We start from the raw sequence: 21649 nt of genomic DNA, 5'->3' as shown, positions 1-21649 counted from the left end.
GAGCCGACAGTCACGGCACGGGGCTCTGAAGGAACAGCACCAGCGGCCGTTCCTTCAGAGCGCATGCGCCAGTGATGTCACTGGCTGCATTTAAGGTAAATATCTCCTAAACGGTACATGTTTAGGAGATATTTACAGTACCTATAGGTAAGCCTTATCATAGGCTTACCTATAGGTACAACTTGCAGAGGAGGGTTTACTTCCTCTTTAAAGTGTGACAGCTCTGAAAGCTGAAAATTGGACTGGGGTAGGAAGGGGGTAAAAGTGCCCAGTATTGAATCGGTAAAGAACAAAGCCTAAACATGATATAGTCGCTACAAAAGCCATGTTGTGATAGTGTTATTAAAAATCACCTTACCAAATCAAACTGCAGCCGCCAGTGATTTTAATTAAAGCTGCCCAAAATATTCAAAATTCTTCAGTAATGGTTTTTTTTGTAAATGTTCTGAGGGGTACAGAATGGGTGAAGAAAATTTAAGCCACATCTTAGACAGGATTTAGAATTATCAAGCTGTTACATCTTCCATTCATAACTACAAATGCGTATCCATTTGTTTACCAGCTTGTCTACTTACTTGGGCGTGACCTCGTCAACCTCTGTGTAGCCCATTTAAAAGTTTGATTGATCTTATGTTTAACTCTGCAGATTGCCATTTTCCTGCATCTGTTTTTGTACTGGTTTTTCTCTGCCTTCATGAGTTTGTTTTATACTTAACAGGATTTTTCTTTATTTCTCTTCCTGAAGGTATTCTAGAAGCATTGAAGAAAAGAAAAAGCAGTATGAAGCATATATAAAGGATTTTGCTAAGATACAGTAAGTGTATTTAGTTATTACATTTGATACATGTTTTTTATCTCCCCCAAAAAACTCCCTGTATGAAAATCTTATCAGTTTACCTGATCATCTGTGGTAAATGCAACGCCGCACAGCCCAACAGGTCATACAAAGGAGCTGTTGGATCGCTTTACTATCTATCATCACAGTATTGTTTAAAGCTGATCTCCAGCTTGAATTTCACTTTAACTAGTTTGTTTGGGCCAAGCTTGCCTAAACAAATGTAAAAAAAAATAAGTGGTAACCAGCCCAAGTTGAAGCACATATAGCAGTGGATAGATTAAAGTGGGGTTCCACTCATTTTTGTGTTTAATAAAAATCAGCAGCTACAAAAAGTGTGATGTGGCTGCCCAAAGCCTCGGTTCTATCCCTCTCGGCGGCGCCGGCATCTCTAGTGTGGGCACCCGGCCGTGACAGCTTGCGGAGTCACGCTGCACGTTGTGAATGGTTGGGCATCTTTCTGGGACCTGTGACGTGCCCCAGAAGATTGCAGGGAGGGAGGGGGAGAGGAGAACTTCCGCTCAAACTGCCTAACTGGCCCGAACAGAAGTGGGGAGTGGGTACCTTTTTCAAATCTAGGTCCCCCCCCCCCCCTCCCCGAAAAATGACATGTCAAATGTGGCATGTTAGGGGGTCAGCAGTATTTAAAGCGGGAGTTCCACTTTTGGGTGGAACTCCGCTTTAAGGGCAGGTTAGCCTGAATGGAGTTATCCCCTCTTTAAAGGCACAGGGGCAAACTGGACCCCTAGCCATAGCACAAATTAGTAGCTGAAGGCATCCAATGTATCTCCGCATGAAATTCAACCAACTGTCCAAAAAAAATGGCATCCACCTCAACCTTTAACTAGCCTTTGTTAGTGTATTTCCTACACTAACAGGTGCACCCGCTGGGTGTGCTGTATCCACTTGACCTCTGGAAGATTTACCCTCCTTTATGACCAGGCCATTTTTTGCTATACGGCAGGGCGCTGCTTTAACTGAGAATTGCACATGCAACACTGTACATAAATTCAATTTACATAATTTTCTTCCCACAAATAAAGCTTTCTTTTGATGGTATTTGATCACCACTGGGTTTTTTATTTTTTGAGCTTTAAATAAAAAAAAGTCCAAATTATTTTTTACTTTCTGTTATTAATAAAAAACAATAAAATAAATTTAAAAAAATGGAATTTCTTCATAAATCTAGGTCAATATGTATTCGGCTGCATATTTTTGGTGGGAAAAAAAAAATCTAAGCGTACATTGAGTGTTTTGCACAAAAGTTATAGCGTGTACAAACTATGGTATATACAGTTGTGCTCATAAGTTTACATACCCTGGCAGAATTTATGATTTCTTGTCCATTTTTCTGAGAATATGAATGATGACACAAAAACTTTTCTTTCACTCATGGTTAGTGTTTGGCTGAAGGGATTTATTATCAATAAACTGTGTTTGACCCTGATCAAAAGTTTACATACCCCGGTGATTTTGGCCTGATAACATGCACACAAGTTGACATAAAGGGGTTTGAATGGCTATTAAAGGTAGCCATCCTCACCTGTGACCTGTTTGCTCGTAATTAGTGTGTGTGTATAAAAGGTCAATGGGTTTCTGGTCTCCTGACAGACCCTTGTATCTTTTCATCCAGTGCTGCACTGACTTCTGGATTGTGAGTCATGGGGAAACCAAAAGAATTGTCAAAGGATCTGGTAGTTGAACTGTATAAAACACGAAAGGGATCTAAAAAGATATCCAAGGAATTGAGAATGCCAATCAGCAGTGTTTAAACTCTAATCAAGAAGTGGAAAATGAGGGGTTCTGTTGAAACCAAACCACGGTCAGGTAGACCAACTAAAATTTCAGCCACAACTGCCAGGAAATTGTTCGGGATGCAAAGAAAAACCCACAAATAACTTCAGGTGAAATACACGACTCTCTGAAAACATGTGGTGTGGCTGTTTCAAGATGCACAATAAGGAGGCACTTGAAGAAAGATGGGCTGCATGGTCGAGTCGCCAGAAGAAAGCCATTACTGTGCAAATCCCACAAAGTATCCCACTTACAATACGCCAAACAGCACAGAGACCAGCTTCAAACCTTCTGGCACAGTCATTTGGAGTGATGAGACCAAAATTGAGCTTTTTGACCACAACCATAAATGCTACATTTGGAGAGAAGTCAACAAGACCTATGATAAAAGGTACACCATTCCTACTGTGAAACACGGAGGTGGATTGCTGATGTTTTTGGGATGTGTGCGCTACAAAGGCACAGGAAATTTTGTCAGAATTGATGGCAAGATGAATGCAGTATGTCATCAAAAAATACTGGAGGAAAATTTGCATTCATCAGCCCAGAAGCTGCGCATGGGATGTACTTGGACATTCCAACATGACAATGATCCTAAACACAAGGCCAAGTCAACCTGTCATTGGCTATAGCAGAATAAAATGAAGGTTCTGGAGTGGCCATCTCAGTATTCTGACCTCCGTATCATTGAGCCACTCTGAGGAGATCTCAAACGTGCAGTTCATGCAAGACAGCCCAAGAATTTACAGGAACTGGAGGCTTTTTGCCAGGAAGAATGGGCAGCTTTACCATATGAGAAGATAAAGAGCCTCATCCACAAATGCCACAAAATACTTCAAGCTGTCATTGATGTTAAAGGAGGCAATACACGGTATTAAGAACTGGGATATGTAAACTTTTGAGCAGGGTAATTTGGGTAGTTTCTGTTGTCATTATGATTTAAAAAGAGTAACCACAGTTGATTGCTAAAAATTGGCTTCAGCCAAACACTAAGCACGAGAGAAAGAAAGGTTTTTGTGTTATCATTCATATTCTCAGAAAAATGGCCAAGAAATCATTAATTCTGCCAGAGTATGTAAACTTACGAGCACACATGTAGTACTGGAATTTTTTTTATTTTCACAGCGCTACATAAATCATAACTACTGGTTTATATTTCCTCCTCCAGGAGTAGGACTAGGCAGAGCAAAAAACATGTGGCTATGCCCATGGGCCATCCTCAGCTTGGAATATAACCCCCCCTCTCTGCTCTAGATAATCTGTTTTAATCTGTCTAGTCAGGTGTAAGGACCTAGGCTGGGATCTCTGGTCCAACAATTTTTTTTTCCTTCCTTACATCTTTTTTAGTTTTTTCTCTCGGGAGATCTACAATCAACTGCCGGGCTGGGCGACAGGCTGGATAATCTAGATCCAGTGGTCCCCCCAGCCCAGCCAGCAAGCGCGTGCAGACCGCAGCTATGCGCTAGGTCGGCCGCGACATAGCCTCACGGACAGAGGCTCACCCGTGAGTTAAACATCTCGCAGGGTCGCATATCCCGTGGATATCCCTTGGCCGACAGCTCACCTACTTCGGTGGCGAGGATTCTTTCTGGAGTGTTAACCGCACCATGAAAGGGTAAGTACAGTCCCCCCTCTCCCCTTTTGGTGTTTTTTTTTTTTTTTTTTTTTGGGGTAGACGTGGGTAACCATCAAGAACGGTCAGACCTGCCTGCACGTTCCCTCCTCCCATTCTTAAAAATCCCCTCTCTATCCCCCCGGTCTGGACCTGGAGTCTGGTGGTGGCCCCAGGGCAGAGGATGCAGCGGAGACCCCTGGGATAGTGTTTCCTGCTCTGGTAGTCTGGAGGGGTCCAAGTGTAGGAGACCCCTAGGTGCATGCCCCATTGTTTGCAGTGTGGGTATAGTGCAAGGGGGTGTTCTGTCAGAATACAGCTACCTATCAGATTCTGCTATCGGAAGTGACGTACGGACTATAACAAATTACTGCGCATGCGCCATGCATTCTAACATGGCCACTATGTGTTCCAATAGGTTTCCTAATGTGACCGAACACAAAGCAGGGGCAGACATCTTGTTACACCCACGCAAGTCTTGAATTTTACATTTATTTTAGCAGTAAACTCACCTTGTATTCGAAGATAGACTATTTCACCGTGACCGAGTGAAATATTCAATTTTGGTGCTGAGCAGTGTGGCGTGAAGCAAAATGGCCGTCGCCACCTTCTACTTGCAGGTTTCTTGCTGTACTTACTAGAATACAATAATCATACAAATGTAATACTGTGATTCAGTATATAAGGTGAGTTTACTGCTAAAATAAATGTAAAATTCAGGACTCGCGTGGGTGTAAGAAGATGTCCGCCCCTGCTTCGTGTTCTGTCACATTAGGAAACCTATTGGAACGCATGGCGCATGTGCAGTAAGTTGTTCTAGTCCGTACATCACTTTAGTAGCAGTATTCTGACAGAATACCGGTCCCAGTGCAGAGACCGGTGCAGAGTGCACAGTGAAGTCTCCTCAATGTGTGTCCTACCTTCAGGAGGGGGTCCCCTTGCAGAGGGTGCAGCAGTCACAGGGAAGATCGTGGCAGGATGCTGTAGCTGATGGCAGCCATTTTCCCTTAGTCTGGCTGGTCTCCGGTTGGCGACCATGTTTGTGTACCCCGATGTCACGGGGGCCATTTTCCCTTAGTCTGGCAGGTCTACAGCTGGTGGCCATGTTTGTGTAGCCTGATGATGTCACAGGGGCCAATTTCTCTTTGTCCGGAAAACGTTGGAGACGACTGAAGCCTCGCGGAGATGCCGAAGCTCTTCCTCCACAGTTTCCTCTTCCTGTGCCCAGGACCTATAGACAGGGATGGCGTCCATGGTGGTGATTGGTAGGGTGAGTCGTTGGGGGTCCCTGTTATATCTCTCTCTCTCTGCTGATAGGTACCCTGAGCCTTGAGGCATCCTTTAGTGGTGCCAAAAGATTGTTTTTGTACTGCAAGGTCTTCCTTTCCTTATGGAACCTCAGGGTCACATCTCCCCCACTGACTCCCTCATGGAGGTGGCAGGTCCCTCGGAACCCCACCTTCCCATGGTTGCACTGATGATGAGCCTGCAGTGCTTAGTGTCCCGGGTGAAAGTGGCATGTGGGCAAAGGCCCAGGAGGAAGCTTCCTCTGCCTTTCCCTGCTCAGTCTCTCCCATTTGATTCTGAACCTGATGCCACCGTGGCCCGTCCAGGGGGGCTTAATATCACACCCCCAGATCCATCCGAAAGTGAGGATGATTCCTCCATGGTGGCAGCAGTGAATTAAAAAGTGCTAGTAGACGCACTTATCACTGCAGTGCGTGAGACTTTAAAAATCGAGAATGCTGCTGATGTAGCCACGGACGTAGCTGTGTTGTTTGGTAAGCATAAGTCGCCTTGCACTCCAAAGGTGTTTCCTTATGTGCCTTACTTTGACAGGTTTTCCTGTAAGGAATGGGAACGACCAAAATTACCCTTTGTGGTCCCCAAACATTTTTCTGTACGTTACCCTTTTGAGGAGTAACTTTTAAAAAAAGTGGACTAGTCTACCAGAGGTGGACCCTCCTGTTTCCAGGTTGAACAAAGCTACCATGATCCCAGTAGAGGAATTCCTGTACTTTAAGGACCTGGCTGACAGGAAAGCGTAGGCTGTGGCAACCACAATGGTTCGACATTGCGGCCAGTCTTGGCCTCAGCCCTGGTGTCTCAGACCCTAACTGAATGGGCCAAGCTTTTGCACCAGGGCTTGGACAGTGAAAAAGGGAAATAGATCTTTCAAATCTTCCCCGGGCGCTTCCAAGCATTTTTGGTCTGGTAAGCCTAGAGTTAGCTTCTCCGAACCCACAGACAAGACCCCTTCAGCATAAAGGTCTACCCTCACCCATTATTGGCCACCCGGCATTATTTTCAGCCACCTTCATGAGCATCAAGGGGATCCACGAAGTTATTTTTTTGGGAGTACCCAGAAAGGGGGACAAAGTTTGTCCTTTTCAGGTTTTTTAGGTCCAGAGTCTCCTTGTTTGGATTTAATTCCTGCAAAGGTTCAGGTGGTGTCTGAACTACCTACGGTCCCCCTATCCCTGTCCAGGGAATTGATTTACCTAGGTCTGATTCTAAACCGACCAGGGTGGTCCTTCCTCTGGACAAACTTCAGGAACCACAGGCCGTGATTCACCGGCTGCTGTCACACAGATAGTTCTCTCTCCCATTTTGCATACACGTTCTGAGTCTGGTGGTATTCACCTTCAAGACAGTTCTGTTTGCACAGTCCTACATGCTGCTCCTTTAGCAGGTTCAGCTCCACAGGACAATCCCGAAGTTTGTGGAGAGATCATGGGTTCCTCTGGCAGACGCTGCAGGCGTCCAAGGGCCACGGTAAGGCCAGTATCATCCTTGGATCAGGCTTCTTCCGCAATTCCTGTAAGGAATCAAGGGCAAGGATCTTCCAATCAGGCTAGTGGCCATAAACGTCCCTTGGGGGCTTCCTCTCAGAGAAGACCAGTTGTCCCAGGGTTGATCTACCATCCTGCTTTTTAGTCGCTGGTTTTAATGGCTTAGCTATTGAAAGCCAGATACTGAGGTATAGAGATCTGTCTGGATCAGTGATCCCTACTATGGTGAAGGAAGGAAGTCTTCTTCCAGCAAGATATACATACCATCATACGTGGAAAGTGTACATTTCTTGATGTGAGTTGCTTTGCGCTCGTCCTCAATTCTTTTATGTGGCTCGAAACAGGACGTTGATCAGAAGCTGGCCTTGAGTACCATCAAGGGCCAGGTGTCTGCCCTGGCAATCCTTTTTTCAGCGACCCCTAGCCACGCACTCTTTAGTTCGTACCTTCATTCAGAGGGTTCAACATGTGGCTCCACCTGTGCTGTCTCTTATGCCGCAATGGGATTTCAATTAAGTACTTTCAGTTCTCCAGAAACCTCCATTTGAGAATATTCTGGAGATTCCCTTGCATACTTTATCCCAGAAGGTGACATACTTGGTGGCTATTACCTCGGCCCACAGGGTATTGGAATTGGCAGCATTATCCTGTCGCAGTCCCTAGTGGTCCATAGGGATAAAGTGTTTTTTTGTCCCTGTCCATCATTCCTGCCCAAAGTGGTCTATGGCTTCCATTTGAATGAGGACATTGTGTTGCCTGCCTTGTGTCCTAAACTGGCTCATCCCAAGGAATTTGCTTTGCATACCTTGGATGTTTTTCACGCGATTCGGGTGTATCTGGCAGCTACTGAGTCAGACTCGCTTTTTGTGGTTACGGACGGACCAAGAAAAGGGCCGGACGCTTCTTTGGCTACCACCTCCAGATGGATCAGACAGACGGTGACTCAGGCCTATTCCATTAAAGGTCAAGTTCCACCTTTCCTTGTCACGGTGCATTCTACTTGGGTGCTGAGTGCTTCTTGGGCCCTCCATCTTCAGGCATCAATTTCGCAAGTTTGCAAGGTGGCCAGTAGGTCGTTGGTGCATACCTTCACAAAATTCTGTAAGGTAGATACTTTGGCATCTGCGGCTGCTTCTTTTGGCCGCTGTTTAAGAGAGGCTGTTCCCTCCTTGAGGGGTGTTTTTCTTTAAACTTTTTTATTTTTCAGACGGGGCTCCTGTGTCCCGGTTAAGGGCTCTTATGTTTAGCCTTGGGTTATTTTCCCCACCCCTCATTTTCCTTTTGACACTGCTTTTGGACATCCCAGTAGTTAGGATTTTTTAAGCGCTGTGTCCAACGATGAACGAAAGAGAAAATGGGATTTTTGTACTTACCGTAAAATCCATTTCTCTGAGTTCATCGACATACACAGCACCCACCCCTCTATGAAGTTCTGATACTTCTAATACTGCTTGCTACTAAACTGATTACCTAGAGCAGAGAGGGAGGTTATATACCAAGCGGAGGATGGCCCATGGGCATAGCCAGGTGTTTTTTTTTCTGCCTAGTCCTACTCCTGGAGGAGGCAAAATAACCCAGTAGTTATAATTTATGGAGCGCTGTGTCTGCCGATGAACTCCTATAAATGGATATTACGTTAAGTACAAAAATCACTTTTTTATATATACTAGTAATGGCGGCGATCAGTGACTTATAGCGGGGCCATAATACAATCTGACACTAACTTTTGACACTTTATGGGAACCAGTGACACTAATACAGTAATCAATGCTCAAAATATGCACTGTCACTGTACTAATGACACTGGCTGGGAAGGGGTTAAACATCTAGGGTGAAAAAAGGGTGTTTTTGCATGTACAGTGTGCTGCTTTCACTAAGAGATGCACTGGATGTTTTTCCCTGACAGGACGGAGCTCTGCATTGTTTACATATGCAGAGCTCCTTCCAGTGTCTCCCCTTGGCGATCAGCGGGTGCCGGCGGACACCCATTGGCCACCACCCACTGACTAATCACAGAAGAAGCAGCACGCTCAATTTTTTTTCTGGGTGTAGGATAGGAAGTTCATCTTACTTTGTAACAGAAATACTTAGAGATAGCATCCCTTTGCGCATTCAGAGCGATGGTGCCTCATAATCCCTTGCCCCCTCTCCACAATGCCCCCAAGGGATTCCTGGGATTTTTCCAACCTTACTACAAGTTGCAAATTATAGCACGTTAAACCCATCCCAAACCTAAACAAGTTAAACTAAGCACATAATGGAAAAATGAATGAACCAGAGGCTAATGTTGGTGCAAAACATGCATCAAAATTATTAGTAGGTCCAGATATGGGCAGCTGACACTTTGCACATATCTGGACAATGCATGGCACTGCCCCAGCATCTCCCAGCATCAAAAGCCTCTCTATTGACCCTTTAATGTGATGAGTAGCCTCACTGACCAGTAGGAGGTTTTAGAAAAGAGTTTTTCTAAAAAAAAAAAAAAAAAAAAAATTCCAAAACATGACGTCTACAAGAAATTTCTGGATTTTGAAATCACTTCAGCTGACTATTGATCTGGATCTACTGGATCATTTTGACTGTAGTTAGTTTTCCCTTTTAACATAACATACTAAGTTTGAAATGCCCAGAGGTGTGTGGCAAGGGGTAAGGTTAGTTTACAATCTGTTCTTCCATTTGTAGTTTAACCTAAGTCCCCAGCAACTGCTATTTTCTATTGTAATCCTAAGATGATTTATTTTTTTTATTATCGAGAGTATTTAATAATTATTCTGTGTACATTAGCCGCTAACTTTCCTCTATAGCTGAATATGTCTGTGTATTTAGTTACAGTAAATTTGATAAAGAAAAAGCAACGCTGGAGAGGCATGTAAAGAAGTGTGAGGAGGAAAGGGAGGAGACCAGACAGAGGGCCATAGCTGCTGAGGTGAGAACTTTCCTTTCCAGAAAACCCATAACAAAATCAGTCTGCTGGAATCATTTGAAACTGAAATGTAATGTAAGCATATAATGCTTTCCTTTGTATATTCCACTGGAGAGTGTGTTAGGACTACATAACACCTCCCTCTCCTATTCATAACAGGAGGTGGTGCTTTGTAGTCAGCGGTAGCGGGGAACATTTCTAACCGATAACAGTCCGGAGGCATATGATTATCAGCTTACAAGATTTCTGGCTGGATAAACAGATATTTTTTTGTTTTGCTGAACAGTTCTAATCCAATGCTTTTAATGGTGTATTTTTGACAGACCAAAATGTGCATTGTTACTGTTTACATAAACATTTAGCTGGGCAATCTGTTCATTAGTTTCTTGAGCATGCACATCTAAAGGGATGTTGGGGGTATGTTCCTTCATATAATGCTGGGGAACAAAATGTTTAATGACAAAGAAAGCTATTAGCTGTAAAAGGTGGACAGTGACCATAAGGCTCAGGAGGAGAGGGGATTGATGATGATTGAAGTTGTTCAGGCAGGAAGTGAAGATGGGTTCAGGATCGCTCCTGTAGCTTTAAAGGTTTTAATGATGGATATGCAGACAAGCGACTAAGAGTAATACTTTTCAACACAGGAAAGGACTTGCTAAAGGCAGAAAGACATAAGACACAAATAATTGTAGCTCTGTATTAATTGGTACATATTTATTGGTATCTATTTTTACTGCATGTAGTGCAAGCACCTGAATGTGACCTGGCAACCTTCTTTTTGTGATCCACTTTACAGCAGAGCTCAGATTGGGAGAATGTGAAGCGGCACAAGGAACCAGTCAGTTGTACTGTAGTGTTTAAAGGCTATCAAGGAAAGAGCAGAGGGACAGAAAGATTATTCGCTCATCAGATTGGAAAGTAGGGATGGGCTCAGGCATGTTTGGATCCTGGTCCCAACCCACCTGAGCAACACCCCCCAAGGAAGATGTCACTGCACACCACCAGTCATAGGCAGCGTGTCTATGTGCAGCTGCAGGCCAGGAAAGGTGGTGTGCAGTGAGGGCTTCCTGGTGGGATTGCTCAGGTGGGTTGGGACTAAGATCCTGAACAGGCCTGAGCTCATCCCTACTGGAGAGTGCAAAATATGGTGCAACTGTGCATGGTAGCTAATCGGCTTCCAACTTCAGCTTGTTCAGTTAAAGTGGAACTTTAGTCAGAAAATTAAGTCCTGCTAGATCACTTCAGACTGGCCCATTTTGCAGGTAGAGCTATGTGAAACATTCAAAATAAGTGCCCATACTGTTTGATATCCAGTAATACACTGTCTCACCCTGCTCTGCACATGCTCATTTGCTCTTCATTTTTAGGCACTGCTGAGTTTGTAGAGGCCGATCTGCTGACAGCCTTAAAGTGGAATTAAACTCTCCTATCCTTTATAGCTAAGGAAGCTGCTTCTGTTTGATCTGCAACTGTTGTGGTGCTCCACATGTGATTAGTTATGACACCAACCATTTGGTTTGACAGTTTGGTTAAGGGCACAATCAAATGTGTCAGTTTGCATTTCCAGCATTCCAGGAGCAGAACTGTTTTTTGAAACTGGGAAATGAATGAGTTTAGCCCCACTTTATGATTTACTGCTGGGGCTCTGGGCTTCAGCAAAATGGCAGCCTCCAGCAGGAGCAATACTGGAGGCAGTTTACAGCACACAATAACTTTGGTGGCATAAATATTAATGTGGAATGTATGTTCCTTGCTAAAGAACAATTATTTTATCAAATTCTTATGGATAAAGTTACGCTTTAAGCTTTGACAAAAAAAATAATGGAAGCCGATTGGTTTCTATGCAGGACTGCACAAGATTTTGCACTCTCCAGTTCTAGTAAATCAACCCCACTGTGCCCTGATGGAAGGACCAGGTCCAACAGTCATACATCTCCATTGTCTCGGGCCCTCCAGGCCCTCTGCGAGGTATGTAGTGGCAGTTGATCCCTCTGTAGTGGGAAACTGCATGTGCTCGATGGCAGTACTGGGGGTAGGAATACCCCAATCTATAATATTGGGCCTGTCACCCAGCGCCGCAGTTGAAGAAAAATCAGTGCACTTAAATAAAACTCCATCAACTGCAAACAAAAACCCATCATGTGGAAGAAAAAGTAAAAGAAAGGTAGAAAAAATTCACTTATGAGTGCTAGGTAAAAAACTGACTACTGTGTTTAAGATAGAGAGTTGGCCACAACCAGAGGGCCGCCCCCTGGGCATCCTTTTTTTTTTTTTTATTTAAGCCCGTGGTGTGTGAAACACACTAAGAATAACGCCCGGTGCAAAAAAAAAGTGAGAACACAAAAAGGTGCACAGGGTGTGCAACTGGTCCACCTCCGAAGAGGACGGACCCTTACCCTGATCCCCCAGAGCATGAGACTCTAGATGGGTATTAAGGTACTCACTGGTCCACCTGGCCAAAACTAGGCAGACCCCGTTCTCTAGGAGGACTACTGAAACAGCCCACCCTAAGTACTAGGTGGGGCTCCCCCGAAGGGAGACTTCATGACATAGGGCGAACTTAGCCAGAAGGCCATATCTACCCCCTCCCAAGACTTTCGGGGTAGGCCCGAGGACCCACACCCTGCTAATCACTGTTAGTAAAGTGCACACGTGCAAAGTGACAAGCACACAAAGAAAAATACACACAAAAAGTGGAGAAGTGCTTAAAGTGCCAAAGTGCGATACCTTGGCAAGCCCTTCGGCCAGGAAAAAACAATTTTCTTGTCCCAGCCAAAAGGCCCGGCCCTAGAGGCAGGTGTGAAAAATTTGTGTAGTTGCAATATCCAAAGTGCCGAAAATCTCCAGATGAGCTCCCCCACCTGTGAGAATTAAGGTGCCCCTGGCCGAGTCATACCATGGGCTTCTCTCACAGCCCGGCCTTTGGCCAGACCAGTGCAGCCCCCATCCCTACCAGGAGGTATTGTAATTTGGACAGCTTAGGGAGGGCCTTGCTACAACTGGGGACAGGCCTTTTGCAAGGCCAGATTCAACCCAGGAGGAAAAAGGCCCTCCCCCCACCATCACCATTCCATACCAAATACATCATAGAGGGGTACTAACCAGCGCCCATCCATCCAAAGGCATCAGCGTTCTCCCTCCTAAAGACTGATAAGAGCAGATACTAGACTTGATCTTAGCCAAAAGGCCGAGCATACTTTTAGTTGTGCCTAGTGTCCTGTTCCTGCAGGTGGAGACATCAAACCCATCTGTCATGAAGTTCTGCTTCAATTGATAGACCGAATAAGGGAGAGCCATTTATAAATTTTCCCAAAGCAACTTGTCAGTTGATTACGATTTTGTTTAATTCTCAAAAACTTGATAGCTTGCATCTAAATGGTTGCTATGAACTAAATTCCTTCTTGACCTAATTCCTATCATTGTTGATGGTTAATTGTGTTTACTTGCCTCTGCTCTGTAGGTGATTGTACTGGAGAACAGGAAACAATGTGAACTCTTAAAGATGAGGATCAGAGTTGCCACTGTAGATCGGAACATCAGTATGTTTAATCCTGTAGTCCTCAGGTATCTGCCTTATTATTGGATATTTTGTGTCTATTCTGTGGGAGGGACAAGTTACTAGCTGATAAATGTCGTTATAAGACTAAGACCTCATTGGCACAACAAAAAAAGGTGCATGGTGCAACAAGAATCCAACAGACGCTTATACTTGGATGTACAGGTGTATGCAGACAGTTGTGGCTGCTCTGACTGTACAATGCATTAACAGGCTGACAGCGGCCACAGCTGTTTGTCACTGGTGTCAGTGTGAGGAGTAGTGTCCCTTGGTGCCAGTGGGAGGAATAGTGCCCCATCATTGGTGCCAGTGGGAGAAATAGTGCCCCATCATTGGTGCCAGTGGGAGGAATAGTGCCCCATCATTGGTGCCAGTGGGAGGAATAGTGCCCCATCATTGGTGCCAGTGGGAGGAATACTGCCCCATCGTTGGTGCCAGTGGGAGGAATACTGCCCCATCGTTGGTGCCAGTGGGAGAAATAGTGCCCCATCGTTGGTGCCAGTGGGAGGAATAGTGCCCCATCATTGGTGCCAGTGGGAGGAATAGTGCACCATCATTGGTGCCAGTGGGAGGAATAGTGCCCCATCATTTGTGCCAGTGGGAGGAATAGTGCCCCATCATTGGTGCCAGTGGGAGGAATAGTGCCCCATCATTGGTGCCAGTGGGAGGAATAGTGCCCCATCATTGGTGCCAGTGGGAGAAATAGTGCCCCATCATTGGTGCCAGTGGGAGGAATAGTGCCCCATCGTTGGTGCCAGTGGGAGGAATAGTGCCCCATCATTGGTGCCAGTGGGAGGAATAGTGCCCCATCGTTGGTGCCAGTGGGAGGAATAGTGCCCCATCGTTGGTGCCAGTGGGAGGAATAGTGCCCCATCGTTGGTGCCAGTGGGAGGAATAGTGCCCCATCGTTGGTGCCAGTGGGAGGAATAGTGCCCCATCGTTGGTGCCAGTGGGAGGAATAGTGCCCCATCGTTGGTGCCAGTGGGAGGAATAGTGCCCCATCGTTGGTGCCAGTGGGAGGAATAGTGCCCCATCGTTGGTGCCAGTGGGAGGAATAGTGCCCCATCGTTGGTGCCAGTGGGAGGAATAGTGCCCCATCGTTGGTGCCAGTGGGAGGAATAGTGCCCCATCGTTGGTGCCAGTGGGAGGAATAGTGCCCCATCATTGGTGCCAGTGGGAGGAATAGTGCCCCATCATTGGTGCCAGTGGGAGGAATAGTGCCCCATCATTGGTGCCAGTGGGAGGAATAGTGCCCCATCATTGGTGCCAGTGGGAGGAATAGTGCCCCATCGTTGGTGCCAGTGGGAGGAATAGTGCCCCATCCATCGTTGGTGCCAGTGGGAGGAATAGTGCCCCATCCATCGTTGGTGCCAGTGGGAGGAATAGTGCCCCATCCATCGTTGGTGCCAGTGGGAGGAATAGTGCCCCATTGTTGGTGCCAGTGGGAGGAATAGTGCCCCATCGTTGGTGCCAGTGGGAGGAATAGTGCCCCATCGTTGGTGCCAGTGGGAGGAATAGTGCCCGATTGTTGGTGTCGGTGGGAAGCATTATGCCCCATTGTTTGAGTCAATGGATGGACTTGTGCTTTAGAGAGCTAGATAAAGGCAAGCAAAGGGCCGCATCTGCCAGCTGGGCCATCGTTTGTAGACCACTACCCTATTTATTGGAGAGAAGGAGACGCTTGTAGTTCACATCAATAGAGTAGCCTCCTCCATACATACAGTACAACGAGTGAGCGTTGTGAAACTAGGACAGAAAGTATGTTACTGGCAGGATCACCAGGTGAAAATAAAGGTAACAAAAATGAATGCTGCCACCAAATCTGAGGACTGGTAAGCTGCAATATATAAAATGTTTGTTTTTGAGTTTAGATGCACTTTAATGGCCACCTGGACATTGCTCACATGTCCCAAAGGTGATAGGGGGTTATTATACTTGAGTGTTGCACAACCATGGGCAATGTCGTCTTACAGCAAGCCAGTAAAATCTTTCAGCATTTATAAAATAAATCCTGTAAGGTAAATAAAATTGGCAATAAAACTCTCCCTGCAAAAGGAGAGAGTAAATACCTCTCACACTGCCTAGAGCTGCTCTGCTAAAGAGAAATCTTCCTTTTGATAACACCGCTCTGCTTTATCAATCTTTGTCTTATTCCTTGTTGGTGGATCTCATTGATATGTATTTCTGGTTCACAGTAATCCAGCACCTCACATAATACAGCAATTACGGGAAATGGAGGCTTTTAAGAGAAAGCTGAAGAAGGAAATGGAAATGTTAGAGGTAAGATGGGCAAGTTAAAACATATAGTGGCGGTTTGGCACTATTCTGGAAAAATTGCAACCATGGTGGTCTGAATGTTCCCATTCACCTGAAAGAGAACCTGTAATTCTCTGGCAGAAGTTTTATGTTTTAATTTCTCTAGCGCTCATCGACAGACGTAGTCCTCGGTGATACACCACCTTCGGGTTATGTTACCTCCGCAGGAGCAGGACTAGACAGGAAATTAAAAAGCTCTGGCCACACCCTAGGGGCAGTCCCAGAGGGTATATCCTCTCTCTCTCTGCCTCAGCAAATCAGTTATTTTCTGTCTAGTTAGGAGTAAGGACCTAGACACCTTGCTGGGATCTTAGGTCCTGGCAAGAATTTTTTCTTAAAGGATTTTTTTAGACAGCTTTTTCTCCAGTGTTCCTGTGAGATCTTCAAGCAAGAAAGCTGAACTGGGCGACGGGCTGGATGTTGAGATCCGGTGGTCACCCCAGTTCAGCCTACGAGCGCGTGCAGGCCATAGCTCCGCGCTGGGTCGGCCGCGACAAAGTCCCATTAAAAGGACTGAACACGCGAGTTAAACGTCTCGCTGAAACGCCAAAGACCATGAGTCACGGCGTTCGTATCGGTCGACAGCCCTCCCGCCCCGGTGGAGAGGGGTACTGTCAGGAGTTGGTGCCCGCCTGGTTCCGGTATGGTGAGTAGTATGTTCCCCCTTTCCCCCTGACGGGTTTTGTGGTGAACGCGGGCCCCTCTTTGTATGGTAAGAAAGAGTCCTTTCTATCCTATAACATGTCACAGATCCTCCTACTTTGAGTGTGATTTTTTGTGTACAAAAAGCCAGGAGGCTTGGTTTGGGAGCTATCTATCTATTGTATACATGTTTAAAAGATGTAATCTGTGGCATTCTGGGAATCTTATGGGTTAAGTATAAGCTACCTACCAGTCAGAAGCCACGGACATGTAGACTGCCTTCCAAATCAGATCTCCAGCTATTAGCAGGCCTCCCGAACGGCCATGCGGTCCGCCAGGGCCGATACCGCCAACCACGCCATATCCCCAGGCAGAGACAGTGTTGTGTGCCCTGCAGCACACCGCCATTCAGCAGGCCGCCGCCATTTTTTCTTGCAGGATCGCACGAGCCGCCATTTTGGCGTAGCCTCGTGTCTCCAGCATGGGGGCGGCCATGTTTGAGGTGATCCTACACCTCGTGGAGCTTGGGGGAGGCGCCGGAAGGCGTGCAGAGGGGCGGAGCCGCCTCCTTTCTTCCTGGGCAGCCAGCCAAAAGACTTCCTGTTTGTCAAGACAGCGCTGTAAGCTGTTGCAGTTTAACTCTGAGCATCAAGTGGTGAGCCTGGGGGTCTCTCTCTCTCTCTCTCGATCGATAGCTAGCAGGTAACACTAAGGGGTTTTTTTGTGGCGCTGGGGGTCAGAAAAGAAAAAAAAAAAAAAAAAGTTTTTTTCTTTACTTTTGAATTATATTATCCAGGAAGTAACTGGAGTTATCATGGACCCTGCCACACATATTCCCCCACCTGTTTCCCTCGAGGGGGCCTCGGGACCCGCCGGTGCACAGAGTGTAGAGTCATTTACAGCAATTTTGGAGTCTATGGTGGCTCGGGTGGAGGCGGCCTGTCAGGGACGGGGGTCAAGGAAGCGACCCCCGCCTACCCCTATACTATCTGACACCTCTGACTCAGATTCAGAGATGGTCACGGCAGTTGCAGGTTCCTCTGCAAGGGTTGCTATCCCAGGTAAAGCCCCCTCAGAAAGTGAGGAGGACGCTTCTTCTCTTGCTATTATTCAGGAAGAAGCATTGGTGGACGCTAGTTATGGCAGTGCAAGAAACCTTAAAACTTGAGGCTTTACCGGCAGAGGCAACTGAAACAGAGATGCCTTTTGGTACTAATAAGCCCATCAAGACGGCGAAGGCTTTTCCTGTACCTAAATGTTTTGGTAATCAGATTAAAGGAGAATGGGAGCATTCTAAGCGTACCTTTACTATTTCCAAGCGTATTGCTAGACGCTATCCGTTTGAGGAATCCATCATTAAGAAATGGACGGTACCACCAATCGTGGATCCGCCTATTTCCAGGCTGAATAAAGCCACGGTTATTCCAGTGGAGGACACTTCGTCCTTTAAGGATCCGGTGGATCAAAAGATAGAAGCAGAGTCCCGCACTATCTTTTCTCTGATAGGGTCAGCATTTAGACCAGTAATCGTTATTGGTCTAGTTTCCCAGACACTTACGGAATGGGCGAAAATGGTACGCCAAGATCTTAGGGGAAAAGATATTCCCCAGGAGACATCTGATTTGATGGAACAGATCATACAAGGGCTACGGTTTATCTGTGACGCAGCCTTGGACACTACTCCCCTATTAGGGCATGCATCTAAGTTAGCAGTGATCCTCAGACGTGTGCTGTGGTTAAAATGCTGGTCAGCTGACCTAGGTTCCAAAAAGACCTTGACCAATCTCCCCTTTCAGGGGAATCGTCTATTTGGAGCCAACCTAGATGAAATCATTAAGGATGCCACTGGGGGCAAGAGCACTTTTTTGCCACAGGCTGCAAAAGCTAAGGGACCTCGCAACAAGCGAGGACCTTTCTTTACCGCCCATAAAGGGCGCCCGGCTGGTACTAGCGGGAAAGGCAAGACTCCTCCAGGAGGGTTCAAGAAGGGGACCAACCCAGCCAAACCCGAAGCAAAGGAGTACACAGCCTGAAGGTGCGCCCCCACCCGGTTTCAGGGTGGGGGGACGTTTTCACCAGTATTCAGGACATTAGATCGAGCATCAACCACTACTACCGGTGCGATTCTTCCCTTCCAACATTTAAGTACCACAGGAAGCGGTAGTTACCGTTCCCTGAAAAGATCTTTTCCTTTACCTTTTCCTAAGATTAGTCCCGATACCTCACAGGAATCGGATCTGGTTGACCAGATAGGCCAAGTAGCCTCTAGTCGGGTGACTTCGGTCCCTGAGGTTCAACCAGAAAAGATCACCTTTCCTGATAACTATCAGGTATCTGATAAATGTGTGGGAACAGAAAACGACCAGACTTTCTCGGATGGTCGGGGCCAGATAGCTCTAGGGACGCCTGGTTCAGATCCAATCAGCGCCAGTGGTCCTAGAAATTCTAGGCTGGCCTCCTCAAGCCGGCCTGGCCGACTTGGACATGTTAGTCGCAGACGTTCCGTGGGAACTTCGTCTCAGGGAGTGTCTGTGGTCTCAAGGACCAATTTACCTTCGTGCTTTACAGTCGCTGGTTTTAATGGCCTGGCCATTGAGACCCAAGTACTGAAGGACAGAGGTTTGTCTACTTCAGTCATTCCTACCCTTATTAAAGCAAGGAAAGCGACTTCCAGCAAAGTCTATTATCACACATGGAAGACTTATATTGCGTGGTGCGAATCTTTAGGATTTCCTCCACGTACCTATTCGGTGACTCGAATATTGGCCTTTTTGCAACAAGGGGTTGAGCAGAAGCTAGCCTTGAGCACCATCAAGGGTCAAGTTTCAGCATTAGCAATCTTCTTTCAGAAGCCTTTAGCTACCAAATCCTTGGTGCGGAATTTCATCCAGGGGGTGCGGCACCTGGCTCCTCCAGTCCGCGCGCCCTTACCGCCCTGGGATCTTAATTTGGTTTTGTCGGTTCTACAGAAACCTCCCTTTGAAAACATCAGGGAGATTCCCTTGCTTACTTTATCCCAGAAGGTGGCCTTCTTGGTGGCTATTACTTCTGCTCGCAGGGTGTCAGAACTGGCTGCATTATCATGCCAGTCCCCATACCTAGTGATTCATAGGGATAAGGTAGTACTTCATCCTAAACCATCTTTTCTTCCCAAGGTGGTTTCAGATTTTCATCTGAATGAAGATATTGTACTACCTTCCTTGTGTCCTCAGCCCAAGCATCATCGGGAACATGCGTTGCATTCCTTAGATGTGGTTCGGGCAATCAGGGTATACCTGAAAGCTACGGAATCATTCCGTAAGACGGATTCACTTTTTGTGATCACGGATGGCCCCAGAAAGGGTTTGCCTGCATCTGCCGCGACCATTGCCAAATGGATTAGACAAACGGTGGTACAGGCTTATTCTATTAAGGGTCAGAGTCCTCCGTTCCCTGTTAGGGCGCACTCCACTCGAGCGCTCAGTACTTCCTGGGCCTTTCGCCATCAGGCGTCAGTGGTCCAGGTATGTAAGGCGGCCACCTGGTCGTCGGTACATACCTTTACAAAGTTCTATAAAATTGATGTGACGGCATCGGCGGATGCCTCATTTGGCCGCAAGGTTTTGCAGGCCGCAATTTGAGGAGACCGGTGGTCTACCTCGAGGGTTTTTTTCTGTTTGAAAATTTTTTTGTTGAGTCTCATCATTAAGGATGAGCATTGTAAACTTCTAGTTGGCACCGGTTGGGCCTTCTAGATTGGGATTTGATTTCCATTTTCCCACCCCTCAGTTGTGATACTGCTCTGGGACGTCCCGAAGGTGGTGTATCACCGAGGACTACGTCTGTCGATGAGCGCTAGAGAAAAATGGATTTTTGTAAAATCTTACCGTAAAATCCTTTTCTCTTAGCTCATCGACAGACGTAGTCCCCGCCCCTCTGTTTTGGAGTTGGGTTGGGTTAAATTCTCTAAGCACTGCTTTTTCACATAACTGATTTGCTGAGGCAGAGAGAGAGAGGATATACCCTCTGGGACTGCCCCTAGGGTGTGGCCAGAGCTTTTTAATTTCCTGTCTAGTCCTGCTCCTGCGGAGGTAACATAACCCGAAGGTGGTGTATCACCGAGGACTACGTCTGTCGATGAGCTAAGAGAAAAGGATTTTACGGTAAGATTTTACAAAAATCCATTTTTACTTTAAAGTGAATATGTACACGTTTGTTCCGGTCCCTGTAAAGGCAATTTTTATTTGCCTTTTTTGATTTCCCTTGACTTCCTGTCCTGGAAACAGGAGAATTCTGCCAAAGTGAAAGGAAATTCAGTTTTCCCTTCTGTTTCAGTGACACCTGTAAAATCTTGTATCGTCATTTGCTATCCCCATGACAGTGGATCACCATGACAAATCAAATGAATCTGCCCAGTTGGGATGCACTCAATATCAGCGAGAAACCAGACATAGGTTGTAATCCTTTTCAAAGCGGGGGAAAATAAATTTTGGGTTTGCATAAAATTGTCCTTTTTTATTTTGCCTATGGTGACTGTAAAGAGATCTTTGGTTTCAATACAGTCAGGGCTGTAGATATCATTATGGCACCTGTAGACAATATGGCTAGAGATTTACTAATTGTTAAAATTGTTTTCCTTTTTTCTTTTTTTTTTTTCGTTCCTGTTCTAATGAACACTGGAAATTTGTGGCTAAATTGAGGAAGAGAACAATAGCGGTGAAGGGTGCAGATGATAATCGGAGTGCTCCTATGGAGCGGTCTGTAAAAGCATCAGAAGCCCAGGAACTCATTATTTGAGCTCATGGGCTTTAAACTGGACCCCGGCTGTCCAGTGCTAGTGCCAGCCTCAGCCAACGAGACTGGCTGCCATTTAACCGCTTCCATGCTGGGCCAACTCTGGCATTCCTCTCCTACATATAAAAAACATAATTTTGTGCTAAAAAATTACTCAGAACCGCCAAACATCTATTTTGTTTTAGTAGAGACCCTAGGGAATAAAATGGCAATTTTGTTGCAAAATGGCAATCGTTGCAATTTTGTATGTCATACGGTATTTGCGCAGCAGTTTTTCAAACACGTTAAAAAAAAAAAAAAAACTTTTATGAATTAAAAAACAAAACACCAAAGTTAGCCTAATTTTTTGTTTAATGTGAAAGATGGTTACGTCAAGTAAATAGATACCTAACATGTCACGCCTTAA

The 21649-nt window shown here is 46.0% G+C and overlaps 1 protein-coding gene across 2 annotated transcripts in view; it reads left to right on the top strand.

Annotated features, from left to right (window-relative positions):
* TTC3 (tetratricopeptide repeat domain 3) overlaps window positions 1-21649 on the top strand; it is a 456491-nt gene that overhangs the window by 420790 nt on the left and 14052 nt on the right. For both annotated transcript variants that reach the window (XM_082245196.1, XM_082245195.1), the window contains 4 exons: window positions 746-814; window positions 9860-9959; window positions 13417-13520; window positions 15708-15792. In XM_082245196.1, coding sequence (XP_082101322.1) covers window positions 746-814; window positions 9860-9959; window positions 13417-13520; window positions 15708-15792 — 358 coding nt within the window. The remainder of the gene's footprint in view (window positions 1-745; window positions 815-9859; window positions 9960-13416; window positions 13521-15707; window positions 15793-21649) is intronic.

This window comes from Pelophylax lessonae (genome assembly GCF_965119305.1).
Source record: "Pelophylax lessonae genome assembly, chromosome: 2".
NCBI classification, from domain to species: Eukaryota; Metazoa; Chordata; class Amphibia; order Anura; family Ranidae; genus Pelophylax; species Pelophylax lessonae.
This window is presented reverse-complemented; position numbering and strand designations above follow the sequence as displayed.